Below are 18,060 nucleotides of genomic sequence, written 5' to 3'. Positions count from 1 at the left end.
TGAAACAGAAGTCAAAAGTTAACAAAGTTTACTTACAGATGACAAAAGTCAAACAGGTTTAAACAAGCACTCATTGTAACTAGCTGAGAGTTAGTGATCTTTATATCCGAGTACTAACTCAATATGCATGAAGGACTTGATGTACCAAGACCTTTCTATGTAGAAAGCTGCAATATACAGGTTCCACCCTAAAACAGTTTGTCTGAATAGAGAGACATCAGAAATGCTGATGGCACAAATACAATTAAAATACAGTAAAAAAAATTTTTTTAAATCCTCTGAATGTGTGTGGACGTGCATGTGTGTGCACACATGAATGTAAGCCCAGAAGTCCCCCTAACTGATACAGAAGAACTTGTAGTTTTTCATACAAGTCCATGGACAAATAACTATACAATGAAGAAAGAAAAAAATAACAGGGGTAGAAACATGGGTATTTTCTAAGTCAACGTAAGTATTATTCATCAACTTCACAGCCAAAAATACAAACTGCAGTTTTTCAGATTATATCAGAAGAATTACAAATTGCAAAATATTTCATGAGATGTGTATTCACATCAGTACTATAGAAACCTCAGTCTTAATTCATATTATTTTTGGCAAGTAAATCAAAGTATGAAAGTCATCTTCTATTTCACCAGCCATATAAATAACAATCAGCATGGCAACTCAGTTAAGCATGACTCATGGGTTAACCACGCCTAAATCTTGCAAATAGGTGCAACACTCTCCTGAGAACTGCTTATGACATCTGGATATGTATTGGGGTATCATTACGTTGATTCTGTTTAACTTTATCTTCAACATACTTCTCGTTTCAAGCACGAGGAAGATTCTATTGTAAACAAGTATACGCCCATGAAAATAAACACAACTTGATGGAAATGAACGATTCTTTTATTCTGAGTTAAACTGGTGTAAATATTTAATTTTTGGTTTAAAATTTAGCATTCTGAGTACTGGTTTGATAATCAGAATGGTTGGCACGAGTGTGACTTGGGTTTTTAACGTAGCTTTAACAATTTTTCAGTCATATCGCTATGATATCTGCAGTGTGGCAGTTTTATAGTGATGTCCAGCACTGGGGCATGATGCCACAGACATGTAGCATAATGTCTCACCCAGTCACATTATCCTGACACCAGGCTCACACTAACCTCTTAATGCTGAGCACCAAGTAAGGCAGCTGTTAGTACCATTTTTGTATGTCTTTGGTATGACTCGGATGGGAATTGAACCCAAGATCTCCCGCATCCGAGGCAGACGCTCTAACCACTAGAGCGGTTGCAGACTGCTGAATGGTTGGTAGGCATGCAATAAAGAAATCCGATTTCAATGCTTGTTATCAACATTCATTTTGTTCCATAGATCCAAAACTTACATTTAAGATAAATAATCAAAGATTCTCAAAACCACTTATTGGTATGAATTCCATGTCTTGAAGGTAAATTTTAAAGCAACAAACCTTCCTCCTTCTTGGAAGATGGAGATTTCTTGTCTTCTGCTTTCTTAGCTGCAGGTGTAGATTTGCTTGTGGGAGCTCCAGGTTCATGTTTAGCCTGGAACAAGAATTGATTTTTGTTATGGCATGTACCTATACAGTTAGCCTATCAGCCCGCAGTTGTGAAAATCTGAATTCGCCATCCCTAAAATCAGTCAATTGTTGACCAAAATCTTTGAGTTCAAAATGAAATATATACTAAAATATGTAATATTCCATTTTAAAAAGTTTCAAACATATCTTCGTGTGCTCACTAAACCCTTTGATAAGCAAAATAATTTTTTTTAAAAATGATAAAAAAGAAAAATTCACTTTGAAAATATGGCCCATATTGCATTGCAGCATATAGTCAAGACAATATTTTTCTAGTTCTGAACATTACACTTATACTGAACAGTTTTGTAATTATTGCCATCCAGTAATGTTATACATGGCTATTCTAAGGTGTACCCAGTTCAAAACTTGTCAGCGACTTATGTTGCAAGAGCTCATGTAATCGGCTAGAACTCTGGTCTCTTACTAAATAAAGTATAAATAACATTCAATCTCTAAAAACATTAATAAATAAATAACTTAAAGAGGCAATATCTAAAAACTTATAAATAACATAACGTAGGAAGCACACTCTAAACACCTCGACTAGTAATACCATAATAACCTTGAAAATCTCTCTTCATACATGATTTGTACTAACAACCTCTATACACAGCATAGAACACAATCCCTTTTTAGAACATTTTGAAGAAAGGAAAAAAAAAGCAAGAAACACCAGGCAAATTTAACAAGAAACCAGCGATGTAAAGCAACCAGGACCGTTCCTGAGCTATCTCTCCCACTAATGACAGCCAACCATTCAACTGTAAGGGACCTTTATGGACCCCCAGAGTGAGGCCAAACTATCAGGATTCCTTGAACCCATAAAAGCCTGGGGGAGGTGGCACCATTCCCTTCCCCAGGAACAACTAGCAGGCTGCGGTGCAGTCAGAAAAACGTGGCACATGCACAATTGTGTGCACGCCACTATAATTAAACTCAACAACAACAAAATAGAAATATCAATGTTATGGACATGTTGACCGTAATAATTTCGGGTGAGCTTATACTGGTCGTTTTGAATTAACCTCTAGATTTTACATCAAAATAAATTTAAAGAAAAAATGTATCAGTGGCTTGCCATGGAGACTAGATATATTAAACAGACTTTAAATTTATCATGCATACTTTTTGTCAGTTTATATACCTGCATGGATATATATATTCCTGAAGAAACTCGTGCAAAATCCTAATTTACATCAATCATGCCCAAATTGAACATACCTTCCCAGGGTATAATGTTTTGGCAGAATCATTCTAGATACACAACTATTGATATATGCCTTAAGAAAAGCAATATCCGTAATAAGATTTTTAAAAAAACAAAGTATATAGAAGTCCTTTGGACCAGGAACAAAAATCTGGGATCAAATCGTAAAATGATGAAACAAAATAGAACAAAGAAACTCGTACTCTTTCAACTGAGATCATTTTGCCATGAAGTTCAGTACGATGAAAATGCTGAATACACTTGGTGGCTTCATCTGCAGTTAACATGGTGACAAATCCATAACACCGAGATCCTGGACTGCGAGCATTTGTAACAACTTTGGCACCAACAACCTGAAATGGTCAAAGCAACATAGTGTACATGAAGTTCTTGTTATGTTTCAAATTTACATCTTCCTATCTTGAGAAATGAATTTTTCATTAGTCGAAATTTTTACAAGTTGAAATTTTAAGTTCACCCTTAGTGAAGCTAGAAGACCAAAAGGCATAATACTAGGTTGGTACCTTTGCTCAGTCATTAAAATGTGTTGAACAAAACACTGGAGCAATATGATGCACTGATGGATTAAGTTTTACTGCATATCTATCACAACAGAACTAAATACGAAGTAGCAGGTAGCAAATTATTGCTTTATCCTGCAGCAAATGATTTATCAATGGGCAGCAACAATTACTCGACACATGACTCAAATGCCCATTCGTGCAACTAATTCCCATTTTAAAGACACTTTCAATACGAAATTATTTCATCTATTTTTATATTATATTATGTTTTTATCTGTTAATATTTGTCTTTCATCATCACTCTGAAGGTGCTTGCTAGAAAATTCAATGAATAACCCAAACACTAATCACCTTACATTTAAACTCCACGATTTTCTTGGGTAGTATATCATCAAGTTCCTTAACCGAGTTCACATTAAAAACAAAAACTTGTCTCACAGGACGGAAGTACATGCATTAAGTGTACACTGGCAGGGAACTCTTAAAAGACGGGTTTGATTATATGAAGGTTTGTTTGTGGAATTTTCCTTCCACATATTTAGTCAAGTACATAAAACGGGCAGCATGGTCATTCTGTATGCCCTATTTCCTTGTGATGTTACCTTTCTACAAGTAAAAAAGATGGCATTCAATATGCTATTTCTTTATGAAAGCTTCTCTAATAAATGCTTCAAGTCTGATGAGATGGTCTATTTTGCTCTGAATATCTTATAGTAATTTTCTGGACACCAGATACCAGAGAGGTCCATCATTTATCATTTATTCTATAGTTTTGCAAAAGTGGCTTGTCAGTGATAAGGAATGATAGTTGCAAAGATCAGTATGGCAGACCTGCCAACCCTACCAAGAATGTAAGGCTATTTTTTTCTGTACTGCTTGAAAACACGCATTAAAAGTATAGAAATTTTGATTTAAGACTGATGTACCTATGGTAAACATTGTGTTCAACTTTTTTTTAAGTTTGTAAAGTTAACTTTGACGTTAATTATCTCCAGTCATTTTCACAAACTGCAGTTCCAAACCATAGAGCTAAATGACTTCTTGACATCTCTGAACCTGATGTAATCCTTTAACAAAAAAGCACTCATCTTTCCTGCCATGTGACATTCTTTAATCAACACATCATGTCCACTAAATATAACTGTTTCCCTTCCTGCATTTTTCTTCAAGAATCTGAATATTCAATCTTATACTTCTGTATTATTGAAAGTTTTAAAGATATTTATTGTCCCTTTCATCCTGACCATTCGCTTTTTGGCTGCCATTTAAAACAAAAACAACTGGATCATGCATACAATTTTCATCACATTATATATGTAATTTAAACCGTAGGTACTCCAGTCAAGTTACTCTGATTCCCTTGCCAATTCCTGTGAACTATAATATGAAACCTGAATCTGAATCAAGCAAGGACAAGCCTGTATCAAGATTATAATGCAAACAATTGTATTTCTGTAATTTGTGCTTTTATTCCAAAAGCCCCTATTTAAAGTTTAATTTCCATAAGACTTATGGCAACAGTTTAACAGCTGGCAGATCTGATGCATTCTTTTTCAGGTTTATGCATTATCCTCATCAGAAGAAAGGTATTTGAAAGTCTCATTTCAATCAGTAAATTCACACCTGGTATACTTGGGAGTCTTTGTTTTGTCCAAATTATTAGTAGCAGAATTTTTAAATAGATGTTGCATTAGGGTAGCAAAACCAAAACAAAGGAAGTAAATTTGTCACTGGCTAAAGTGTACTCCAAACCCTACACAAGACCCAAGACTAGAATAAATGTGGATGACCTACAGCCAACATTGCATTGGGGGATAACCATTGTAAGAGACCACTTACCTTCCCATATTTGCTAAATAATGATTTCAGGTCTGTTGCTCTTGTTGATGCCGACAGTCCACTCACCCATAAATTACGACCACTTGCTGTAAAGAAATTTTAAGTCTTTCAGGTTATTTGCTCTAAACAGTCTCAAACAGTATTCTGGAAAAGATGGCAAAGTTTCTAGTATTCCAAAAATACATTGTCCAAGACATGACCAAGATTCTTAAAATTCTAGAATTTGTTAAATTATTGTTAAGCATATAGTGTGCATAATTTGGTGGCTCAGTGTATACAAATATGTACGAGTCTATTTGACAGAAACGGGTGTACTGTCCTTGTTGGGCATTCAAAACTTCAATCATAAGCTCACTAAATATTAACATTCCCATTGTTGCATGTCAAAATTAAATAACTGAGAAAATGCAAAAATCAAATGGATTCAAGATCAGTCCAAGCTGAAATTAATGAATGTTCAAACCCAACAATTACTGGCCTAATCTATGCTCTGCCATCTCTCTCTCTCTCTCACAAACACACATACACACACACACAGACTGCTAAGTTAATAAGACACAACCTAAAATAAAATGGATAGCAACAGTGATTGTCCTTGCTAGACAAGTTGATGTTCTCTTTCTTTGTTATTTAGAACTTTGAGCATCAACAGTATTTTAAGAACATAAGTGAAAATCAATCGTGCTTGTTTACCTTTCTCATCCTTTGTCTTCTCAGTTTTGGCAGTGGAACTGGAAAAATGCAAGCCAACTGCATTAGTAACAGATAAATGAAAGAAACTAATAAAAGGAAGGTTATCTAGCACTAAATTTTCTATTATGAAATTTCCCCCGATCTTATAAAGTGCACAATCACAGAATCTTCTCTCCAATTCCAATATATTCTCTTTTCAAAATAATGGAAGACACATCACCTTATCCCAAACCATGAAATGATATTCAACTGTTTTTAAACACAATTATTTAAAGATTTTTCACCTGTGCACGTATATTTTAGAAACAACAGATTTGGTCTTTTGCTTGTACAAATTACACATCACATGTTTTGAAGTATTTTGTGTAAAGATAGAGAGCATGATAGAAATTGAGAATAACCCAGACTAAAATAGATGAAAAGTTGAGGCAGTGGTAGAAGGCGTGTAGTGCTATTGGCATAGGAATTGGTATAAGTTTGTTTAAATGATGGTGTAAAGAAAGAAACAGAAAAGGAAGCAAATTTCTTAATCATTATTCCTTCCAGATTTTTTTTCTTGAACACGATACAAGGACACAGCCGGAGAGAACTGTAAGTCGAAAGAAGAAGAAAAAAACACAAGAAGATGTATCAAACCACCATTTAACATAACAAAGCATTTCACAAATTCGAAGATTGATGTAAAACAACTTTAAAATTACTGGCCTCCTCAACGACTGGCTGCAAAAAGGACATCCTTGTTTGACAGGACATTAAAATTTTTAATCAATGTGACCTGTGTCACTTTAAAAGGAATACTAAGGTTGCTTTAAAAAAAAAAAAAACTTGGCTACATTTAAAAATGTAGGTTCAGCAATGTATGAACAGACACTAAAAGGCATCTAATGATGAATAAATTTCAAAGCAAGCATTTTTTTCTGCCCTGTCTGCAACATCTTAATCCTGCCATTCTAGCACTTGTCAGACGTTTCTTGCAGGTCTAAACAATCGTATGGGAGAAAGCATGTTGTCTCTAATTGGTAGTGGAAGGAAACAATTACATGGTATACAAACCAAACAAACCTCTTAGTGGTCTTAGCATCTTTCTCCTCTTTCTTAGGCTCCAATTTTTTCTCTGCAGCTTTAGTATCTGTTTTAGTGGCTCCTGCCTGAGGCTTTTCGTCAGGTTTTACCTCAGTTTTGACCTCCTTTTTCTCCTCACATACCTTCTCTTCTTTCTCCTCCTCCTTTGCTGCCGTGTCCTGACCTTCCACCCGTTCCTCAGTTGCAGCAACAGAGCTGCTCTGTTCCTTTGGCGTATTTAGGAGGTCTGCATCCAAGTCATTCTGGGTATCATCAACATGCACATCTAAAGACTCATTCTCTGGATCCATTTTAACGACAGATGTAACCGTACTGATAATGGCTCCTACTGTCAAACCGTCAGCTTTTGGTGCCTCCTCATGGGCAGGTTTTTCAGCCACTGCTGGTGTAGCATTTTTGCTGGTGTCTGCAATATCTCCTGCATTGGTTGAAGAAGCTTGAAGATCACTTGGCTTTGTTGCATCAGTGGATGAAGTGGTGGCAATTTTGGCGAGAGCATTTGATTCTTGTGCGGTTTTCACACCACCATCAGCAGAAGCACTTGCTTGGCTCTCAGGTGCAGGTGCAGATTTTGAAACTTCTGGACTCGCCTCACTTTTCTCTTTTGTTTTGACATCTTCAGCAACTGCCTTGGTGGGCCTAGATGTCGAGGCTAAAGAAAGTCAAGTCAGAAACAATGTGTGATTGACGTGTTCAAAATTTGCGCAGGTATTCTGAAAACAGTTGACCATGCATGTGTCATACACCCATCTACTTACCTTTTTATTTATGTATATATATGTATATATATTTTTTTTACAAGTAAAAAAAAATCAGGTGTGATAATGGGGGGAACATGTTAGAAGAAACTCGAAACTTAATTTACATCAACTTGCACATTTTATTTAATATTCCTAGCACTTTTACAATAGTCAACCTAACCGTATTGATAGTTAGTGATAATGCACAGCTTTCTAACATATCCAATTAAAATCAATGATGCCCCATTGCCATCTGCTTTGCCCCTTCTGTGGCTTCTAAACTATCACTTGATATCCTTGGATCAGCTTGAATGAGGGTGTGTAGTTCATCAGCCTTTCTCTAAACAGCTGTTAACATCTGCTAACACACCTTTATCCCAATCTCCAAAGAATCAACATAAAGTGGATTCTTAACAGTCCACCTTGTCCTAGAAGTTTCTCACAAATGAAGGGCTTGTGACATTTAGAAATTTTCATCAAGTCTGTCTCATCACAAGTTGTTAAAAATGTAGTTTTCAAATAATGTCTCATGTCTTATGTAGCACTCAATCTTTCCAAACTAGCTGAAATGTGATTCATCTCTTTAAGTCTTCTTAGGATCAAAACAACATGGAATCCACTGATGAAATCCATTTCTAGTTTGTTTACAACATCCTTTTCAATGTTGTGGATCTTCTATAACATCCTCAAAACACAGGAAAATCAACCTCTGCACAGGTTGCCAGCATATTTGAAAGTACATGATATTCTTTGTTTTGTAAGTTCTCAAACTCAAAGAATACAATAATATCCCCCAAAACAACATGCCTTTTATATCCTTGGTCCTTTAAAAATCACGTATTCAGGTCATCACAAAAGCCTTCAGAGCATCATTTACAGGCTTCCCTCATTATCAATTAATTCATCTTGGAATTCTTCAAAGTTTTCAAGAGAATTAAAGTCCCAACTGCTGTAGGTATTCCTTGTCCCTGTAGAAGTTTCGTATTATTAACCATCTTTTGTCTGCTCTCCAAAAGAGGCTTCTCCTGATGCTATAAAGTACACCAAAGCCTTTTTCCGACCTTGCTCCAAGACATGCACTGTTGGATCAACTGTAGAAACGAACGCTGAAACATTCAGCACCACTCTTTTCCCTATAGTATATACGTGTCTGCCAGGACAAAATGTGCTGGTAAAATGGAATCCATCATCACAACAGACATAATGTGAAATCTCTGACACAATATTCCTGCCATGCTTGTTAATCTTCATTGGTTATTCATATTTTTCAAGCAGCCATTAACAGTCATGAATTTTGCCAATTCTAGCAGTCAGCTGATCTTCAGAAAACAGCACGAGCTCGATATTACAAGTTTGTTCATTAAAATCAAACATTATCTCTTACCACAAATGTCAAGTGGCATTTTAGATACCAAATCCAGTTTATACCCATCATCACTTGTTGATACCCAGGATCTCTTCAAGACATCATAATGCTTCTAAAATTGTGATGGTGCTCATCATTCACATCTCCAGCATCTATTGGTTGAAGTCTTTATGGTGGCTACTGGGGCTGTTGTTGGAATTGTGCCACGCCTGCCAATCTGTCACAGGCAGTATGAACAAAATGGCAGATGGGGTGCTTTGAACAACCAAGGCAAGCTTATATTTTAGTCCAACTAGATTTGTTTGAATGTAATATTATGAACCTAATGTAAATCAATCAATTACAAGCTTTATGAATGCTGTTTATTGAGGTTACTGAGAAGCATCACACCCGATTTTTATGAATACCCATGTTTAATTTTTGTGGGATATCTTTTCAAAAGGGAGTTGCAACATGCAAGTGGATTTTTTTTAAACATTACTTTTTTCTTTAAATACAAAAAGAATTGTGATGGACAAGGAAGGAGTCTGTGGCAGTCCTCTTCCATACAATACCTGACTCTGTTTGTTTTTCCTGCTCATCTGTCACCAGCTGCTCTTCCACATCCTGCAAAATTTTGAAAGCCTTTAATCTCCACACTTTGAAACAAGCAATCTGTAACATTATACTGGGGGGGGGGGGGGGGGGGGGCGGCGGCACAATAACAAGGTATTTCTTATCATTTCAGCGCTGAAAGTCCTATTAAGAGCATAAATACTATTTATATGGAGCTTATTTCTGACTTGGGAACTCTCCATATGGCGTCAAAGGAAAACTGATTAAAGCCAATTTATAATTTAAATACGCTCACAAATAATGGAATTCCATGATTACTAAAATAATCAATATACCATAATATCACTTAACATTTTAAAACCATGAAGCTGTGTCAACTGACATTAGCAAAATACAAGCAGGACTGGAGTTTACAAATAAATAACACAGTTCATGATATTCGTTTCCATCAGTCTTTTAAAAGCAGAAACCCAAGACTGGTTAATAGTACAGTAACTTGATCTAGGTGTGTTTTGCATTAAGTATGATACATGTCTAGTTGGTGCCCCAACATCTTTCAATGTAATTCTACTATGGACTCTGTATTTAATGTAGTTACAATGACACCCAGAACATGGGATTCTGCTGCAAATGTAGGTTTGGGTTAACACAGTTTCCAGTGTAAACTACCAAACAATAAGCAAATGGTGTGAACTATCAAATGACACGCAAAGATTTACCACGATATATTCCTGTTAAATTTACATGTCTGAAGGGAAAGTGGGGAAGATAACCTTTAATAATTTTCTCAATCATTTACAATTGATGTTATAAGCTCACATTTCATATCTGATCAATATTAGACAATAAATATGGGTAACATGCTCAGTCAAATAGATGCAAGCTCACTTTATCAATCTGCATTGATACCACTATCAAACTCATCCAAGATCCTCATGATATAAGTATATTCCAGTTTTTAGAAAAATCAGATCAGAAACATGGCTCCAGACAGGTAACGTGGTTAGCCAGTCAGGTGTAAGATCACGTCATTAATGATTGGGTCTTACTCATTACTGAACAGAGATTTTGATGATTTAATCATACATACAAGTTTGACTGCATCAGATTTGAAATATGGACTAGACAGTGCCACCCAGCAAATGTTGATGGACAGATTATGGATGCCGGGACATGCAATCAAAGTAAAACATATTTTGATCCTATATTTATAGATTTTGTCCTTTTTACTTTTATATTTTATATATATATATTTTACATATTATTTACATCTATACCTTTCATAATGTATTTCTTTGTTTACCTTGAAATGGAAAGGTTTATTTTGATCTTTTAACTGGCACCATGTCATGATGAGGTTCTGTTAAAAGCACAGACACATACACACATCCCAAAAGAATAAGGTCGCAATGATACTTGTCATGTGGCTAATCACTGGAGAATAATTTTTTGAAAATCATCAAGTTAACTTGTTACATATAAGGCAGTGGAACTGACACACATATATCATTGACTAAAGCACAATCAAATCCTCACAAACTATGTTTCACACACCATTGGTTTGTCTTCTGCAGAAGCATCAGCTATAGTGCTCTCTTCAATCTCCATATTAGGACCCATCTCAATGTTGTCTGGTTCTCCCACAATATCCGTCAAAGATTCATCTTCCCCTTCCACTGGCTTCAATTCAATCTGTATATAAAACAATGAAAATATGAAAGAAAAGCTTTATCCCTTTAGTACATGGCTTCACAGATATAGATACAATTTGATAAACTTGTTTCCTTCTTGTCATACACTTTTTAAAGAATGTTTGTTCTGCAGTGCCTCATGTCAATAGCACTATAATGATGCAGATTTCTGGTCCAAAAATATCTGCCCTTAAACCTGTACAGATACTGATGGCTTTCATCTCAACTATTCATTACATCATTGCCAACAAATCTGTCCATAACACATCGGTGCAACTTTTGACACTTGCCCATCGGTTAAGGATCCTTTTGATATTACAGAATTTTTCTGGATCAAGTCCTATTACATGTAAATCCACCTGGAATAACACAATCCTACCTCATGTCACCATTTCTAATTTCGTTATTACTTCAAGGTATTCCAGCAGATCCAACAACCAATCAGAAGCATCTTTCCCCATTTTAAAGTTCTGGATCTTTTGGTCATGCAACTTGACTCAAATGTCTATGGATTTGTCATGTGAACTTTAGGAAGCAAGCATCTGTACAATACAGATATTTAAAATTACCCATTATAATGGATATCTCACTCAGTTCATTTAAAAAGCAATTAGAAGCAAAAGAGTCTTTAAAAAAAGGGAATGTAATATTTATGAAGCCAGTTATGTGGCAAAGCAACCAAAACTCAGATATAAGTGAATGAGAAAAAGTTGCATCTGATTGAGGGCCGTTTTATCACAATACAGTGACCATTGCCTCGATTAAATTGTATTGTTCTACAGCAACAAAAATGTATTTTCAACAGTCACACTGGTCTTCACAGTAAACTCAATCATGGCCGTTTCATGAAAAGCTAGATAACCTATAAATTCCATTAACTTTTAGTATCAATTTTTATATTTTTGAAGAAAATGTAATTACACTGAAACATTAAATTCCCTTAAAAAATGAGCTATTCCTACAGTTTCCACTCAAAGATTATTATTCATTGGGCTGTTAAATCTGGTTTGCAGCAAACACTACAATTCCAACAAAAAAAATTTAATAAATAATTAAAAAAGTTGCGTCATTATAAAACTAAAACACCCTTCTCAGCAAATTCAAATACATCACAGCAAGTGTGCATACTACTCTTACCATTTCCACATCATCATCTAGTATTTGATCCTCAGTCAATCCATCAAGTTCCACATTATTTTCAGTCGCCTTCCCAACCTCCTCCCCATGTTTTTCATCCTGGAAACAAAGAGTTAAACCCTTCTTCTGAAAATGACTCAGCAACCATTAGTGACATTTGCCTACATGGCAATGCTGGTGACACTAAACATTTGCCAAATCTCCGTATTATCAACATTTAGGGGGACACTTATCATTCTATCCCGATTACAACTAAGGTCATAATATTTAATTCTATTCATGGTCACAGTATCTCATCTTATCCAGGATGCATAACCTATGGTCATAATATACAATATACACGTCTTTGTCTCCAAAGAAACATTTGTTATATATCACAAATAATTGTGAATTTTGTCATCAGAAAAGGAAGTGGTTGAAGCATGCATGTGCAGTGAGATGTTTAAAAAATGGTTTGGAAAAGTCCTTGCTGGTGTGAAAATCGATTATCTCAAAACAGACGACAATTTAACTTGGGATGATGACTAGTGGGACTTCTCTGATGGTAGGGATGATTCTGATGATAATGATGAATTAAATAATGGGTTAGAATGTGACAAAGAGACAACACATGGCTTCATGAAGTGTTCGACAGTGATTTGGAGAATGAAGTGGACTTTAAAAGATTCCAAGGGTCAGGGGTAATATTTTTTTTACGTCAGTTGCAGCTTTGATTTTTTCAGAAATTTTGTTGTCTAATTTTAGTAAACTCATAATGTTTGCACTAGAAGTGCTAGAAACTTCCAATTTGGACCAAGATGCTGGATATTGAATTGTCTTTATTTCATTCTAATAATATTGAGTTTTTCATTCATCTTCATGGAGAAAAATTCTATTGAATTCACTGGATTTGATACAAAAATGTGTAATAATGCCAGATTACAGAGCAGCCACACTTTTAATTGACTGACTAGACAACATACCATCTATAGGAAGGCAGTAAATTTTTCCCCAAACTTGGATAAATTTTCAAAATGTAACAAAAATTCATATATTGCTATTGTCTACATGCAAAATTACATTGAGAAAGTTCAGAAGTGTGATCTGGAACAAATGCAGTGAATGCAAACATTATGATAAACAAGTTTTGTAAAGCTGCATGTTTATCAAGTATATTCAGAGATCTCAGAAACGCTTAATTACGCGTATTTGGATGCCAATTTTTTTTATATGGGACGCAAGAAAAATCACAGAGGCGGGAGTCCTCCGTTCGCATGCAACAGGTTTGCAGCAAAATTCAAAGACTTGCCAGTCCTGCTTAAGCCACCTGCTTTGTGGGAAAATGTGTTGATTAATTAGATGTGCTGATATTTACAATGACAGACTTAAGTGACTGAGCCATTTTATAAGCGTACATAAAAAAGAACATGATGCAATAGCTGGGCGGCAAGTTCAAAGGCTTTGACTAGTGGCCGCATGGGAAAATGTAGATATTTACAGGGACTGAATTCAGCGGCAAACCCAGAGATGTACACGTGGTCATTTATAAAAGTACATCAAATAAACAACTTTAGCTTTCGTTATTGTGTTCATTTCTGAATGTAGTGAAATAAGCCATGCACGTGACCTCAGAATCAAGACATGTTGAAACTCAGACAAAATGCCATTCGTAAGTGGGTGACAAGTCACCTAAAAATGTAAACTTTGCCATCTTCTGTTAGAAAAGAGAAAACAACTTCACATTGTGATTATTTAAAAGGTACACTGATTGACCATACCATATTTTTTTTAATGCCCCTCGCCTCAGCCCGGTTGGTTCTAGTGTATTATTCATCAAGGTATCAGTAGCTAGGCCTCTAGTTTTTATATCAATTACATTGACAAGCAAACTCTTGCCCATCCACAAGCATTATGTTTTGATAGCTGATTGACCATTAACCCTTTTTCGAGTATGGTAGCAACTATCAATTTCCTGCATGCTATCATTTGATGATAAAACCTACAAACTTGTGTTTTAAGATCAGAATCGGTGATCTGGATATATATTAACTGCCTCTCATACACTATTTCGTCATAAAATTAGTTTGAAACTGTAAGCGAACCAGTAGGCCTAATGGGAAATAATTGCTGACTTCGCCAAGCCTGGGATGTACCAGTTTATTAGATTGTTTTCTTAGATCACCGGGAAAATATATTCAGAACAAGTATACAAATCAATAAAACCAAAGCCTAGGTATTATTTTATTAAAGATTTAACCTGAAATGCAAATTATGTAGGTCAGAAACGTATGGGACAATGCAGTGTTGTGGATTTCGCGAGATGTGCTTTAAGGTCTAAGCTGTTTTCTGACTTGACACGTATTTGCATATGAAAAAAACCCAGCAAATCAGATACTATTTGCCTAAAATTACTACAAGTACGTATACAAATAAATAAACCATATATCTGCGATCTTGCCAATGGACTCTTGTAATGAAGCTATAGTATAGTGAGTGATTACATTATGAAAACCTCTCATCTAAAAATAGATGCACTCACGTCTGTGTTGATTCTGAAGAAAAAAAGGGACTGCAACTTTTGATGGTGGGACTACTATTTTTACCAAAATGGGAGTCCTGGACTCCTAGTTTTAAAATCCTAGCAAGACCTCTGATAGTTATATTTTACAGATTGACATCAATACCTGAGGTTGAAAGCACAGGTCTGAATTAGACTTGTCACTTACAGGCTGTAAGCCAGACTAGTCATATTTAAAGATGTAATTCATGTAGAAATTGGTAGTCTTAGAATTTTTTAAAAAAGTATGCGCTGAATAGCAACTTTCAAATTATTCAACATAGAACATTGTATTTTTGCAATCATGTGCTTGTGTCATTTTCCAAGAGCTACACTGTGATTCTGAATGTCTCCAGGAGGACAACATTTGACCGTTTTGCCAATTCTAAACAGTTAGTTGCAACTGGAAGCACTGCTGAAGCAAGATACACAATTCCCCGCGACATCACTTCTATGCAAGTATCATGGGAAGAAGATGCCTGATCCAACAAGAGGGTAATTTTTTTTAATGCAGTTGGTAAATGATGCAATAGAATTTTATATGAAGAGCAAAATTGTTTTTTTCCCCTGATATAGTGGATTAAATAATAAATGTAAACAAAAACTGCAATTTTTAATATATAATACAAGCCCATAGAAATGGCTGTATCACACGAAGTTTCAATGGTAAAAATTGAACAAGACTAGTACCTTGTCCCCTAACAGATCATCTTCCGTTAGATCATCCAATTCCACAAAGGTTTCTTGATTTTCTTCATTTTGAGGTTCAGCTACTACTACCTCCTCTTCCTCTTCATCCTCATCATCATCTATTACAGCCTCCTCCTCTTCATCATCATCTTCATCCTATGAAGTTACAACAGAGAAGCCCACTTTTAGTACACATAGCATATGAACCTTCATTTGCATTAAGTTCATTACTTCAATTACAAAAAACAAATCCTGCTCAATAGCAATTCGAACGACATCAGAATGTGATCTATCATGTAACAGAGTACAAATACTGTTCAGTGTACCAATGGCTTCATTTAGTGCTGATGGTATAGAAAAATAATCAAGATCAAAATATGCAGCACTTTTACTGCTTACAAATTTATTTGAATTGTCAAGTCACGACAATGTCTCTACTCATAAGTCAAGCTTGACTTGAATTTTATGAAGAAGTGACTTCTTTTGGACAAAACAGGGAGAAGCTCAAGGTGAAGAGAGAGAAGTGGGAGCAATACAAGAAATGCTGTGTGTGTGCTTTGTATGTTGTCAAGTAGAAAACTATGTGCTGTATGTATATTATAAACACATTTTTTAAGCATATGCTCATATATGCAATGTATTCATGCCTGAAAGCAAGTATAATGTGATTAAATTTGTAGGCATTCATCCCCACTCCCATACACATACTTGTTCTAAATGAGATATTCCTTGAACAACGATATTGCACTATTTCATCTGTTCTAAAGACAACGCTAATGTCTTCCGTGTTCATTGTAAAAGTCATACAGGTCATATATGTGTTCAGTACCATTATTTCAATGAGATTTTTAAAATTTGATTCAACATGCTTTACATGCTGATTATTCGCTATATTTGGATCCATAGGGCACCATTTTGCAAGCGAAGTACTTGAAATTTTGACCCAAATTTTCTAATTGGCAAGTAAATCTTTCCAAACAGCTGCCAGATGGCTAAACATGCTCCCTGCTTAACCCATTTTATCCTGAATACGACTGCGGTCGTAATACCTCATTCTATCCTGAATACGCCTGCAGTTGTAGTATCCCATTTTATCTGGAATACGACTACGGTCGTACTCTACTACATGTGTGTAGCGTCTCTAGAAACACGTGTTATACATCACAAATATATGTGTACTTCTTCACCTACACAGGAAATGGTTAAAGCACGCATGCGCAGTGAAATTTATTTTTAAACAAACGCGGTTGGAAAAGAAATTGTTGACTTGAAAATCGATCGATAAAATGATTAACGACAACTCTGATGTAAACATGGATGTTGATATCGAGGGTAGTGACATTGAAGTTGACGATTTGGATGATCTGACGATAATATTGACTTAAATGATGGGTTAGAATTGAATAAAGTTGATGAAAGAGACGATGCATGGCTTCATGCACTTTTCGACAGCGATTCGGAAAATGAAACGGACTTTGAAGGCTTTCAAGAAAAATGGGTCTGGGATGATTTTTCACTTCGGTTGCAGCCAAGATTTAAATTGATAGAAGGAGCAACACCCAGGAGAAGCCAATGCAAAACATTATTTTGAGTTACTCTGGGATGATTTAATCTGGAAAAAGTTGTTGATGAAACAAATCGTTACGCTGAAAGATTTCTAGGATTAATTTGTGACAAATTTTCATGAGAAACTGCACGCTTAAGTACATGTTCCAGAATGTGAAGTAAACAAATTGTTCCTTGTGTCATCTTGTCCAATTTTAGTAAAATTATTATAACTTTTGAACTAACAGTGCTAGAAGCTTCAAATTTGGACCAAAATACTAGAAATTTAATTATCTTTATTTTATTCGCATAATATTTGAGCATTTCATTCATTTTCATGGACAAAAGATTCACTGAACATCATGGTAAGTTTTTTTTTTTTCCTTTCAAGTCATATTTCAAAATAAAGTTGTGAGCATATACATTGGTAAATGATAACAAAACATATATCACTGTGTTGCTAATTTTATTACCTTTTCAGAGATATATAGTTTTATATACTTTATAAAAGAAATAACACTGTTACAACATTTTTAGTAAACATGGTGAAGGTAGTCACAATTTCAGCAGCTGCAGCTGTATGATGCTGTTTTACCACAATGTATTTAGAATTGCTTCTCATGAATCAGGCACTGCAGTTGAAATTGGTAAACAGGATAAAATGGGTTAAGCTCACTGATTTAGAACAAAGGCACTCATATTGTTGTCTACAATTTACCTATATGGGGAGCAAAACGAAATAATTTAAGGGTCAAAGCACCAAGAAACAGTTGAAATTTTGCACAAATACAGGTAAGAATGTTTGAAAACTCCATGAGAATGGAGTAGAGGCGTCCAAAGGTGCATGAGGTAAAGGG

At 35.3% G+C, this 18,060-nt stretch overlaps 1 protein-coding gene across 3 annotated transcripts in view; it reads right to left on the bottom strand.

Moving 5' to 3' along the window:
* The window catches only part of LOC149805849 (uncharacterized), a 77,544-nt gene that overhangs the window by 41,997 nt on the left and 17,487 nt on the right, over positions 1–18,060 (bottom strand). For all 3 annotated transcript variants that reach the window (XM_089950573.1, XM_089950574.1, XM_089950575.1), the window contains exons 4-12: positions 15,659–15,814; positions 12,433–12,531; positions 11,159–11,296; positions 9,604–9,655; positions 6,923–7,595; positions 5,861–5,898; positions 5,168–5,253; positions 3,008–3,157; positions 1,466–1,559 (exon numbers count right to left, since the gene is read on the bottom strand). In XM_089950573.1, the coding sequence (XP_089806699.1) occupies positions 1,466–1,559; positions 3,008–3,157; positions 5,168–5,253; positions 5,861–5,898; positions 6,923–7,595; positions 9,604–9,655; positions 11,159–11,296; positions 12,433–12,531; positions 15,659–15,814 (1,486 nt within the window). The remainder of the gene's footprint in view (positions 1–1,465; positions 1,560–3,007; positions 3,158–5,167; positions 5,254–5,860; positions 5,899–6,922; positions 7,596–9,603; positions 9,656–11,158; positions 11,297–12,432; positions 12,532–15,658; positions 15,815–18,060) is intronic.

The sequence above is a fragment of the Sinohyriopsis cumingii genome, chromosome 2 (genome assembly GCF_028554795.1).
Source record: "Sinohyriopsis cumingii isolate HCF-2022 chromosome 2, ASM2855479v2, whole genome shotgun sequence".
NCBI lineage: Eukaryota > Metazoa > Mollusca > Bivalvia > Unionida > Unionidae > Sinohyriopsis > Sinohyriopsis cumingii.
This window is presented reverse-complemented; position numbering and strand designations above follow the sequence as displayed.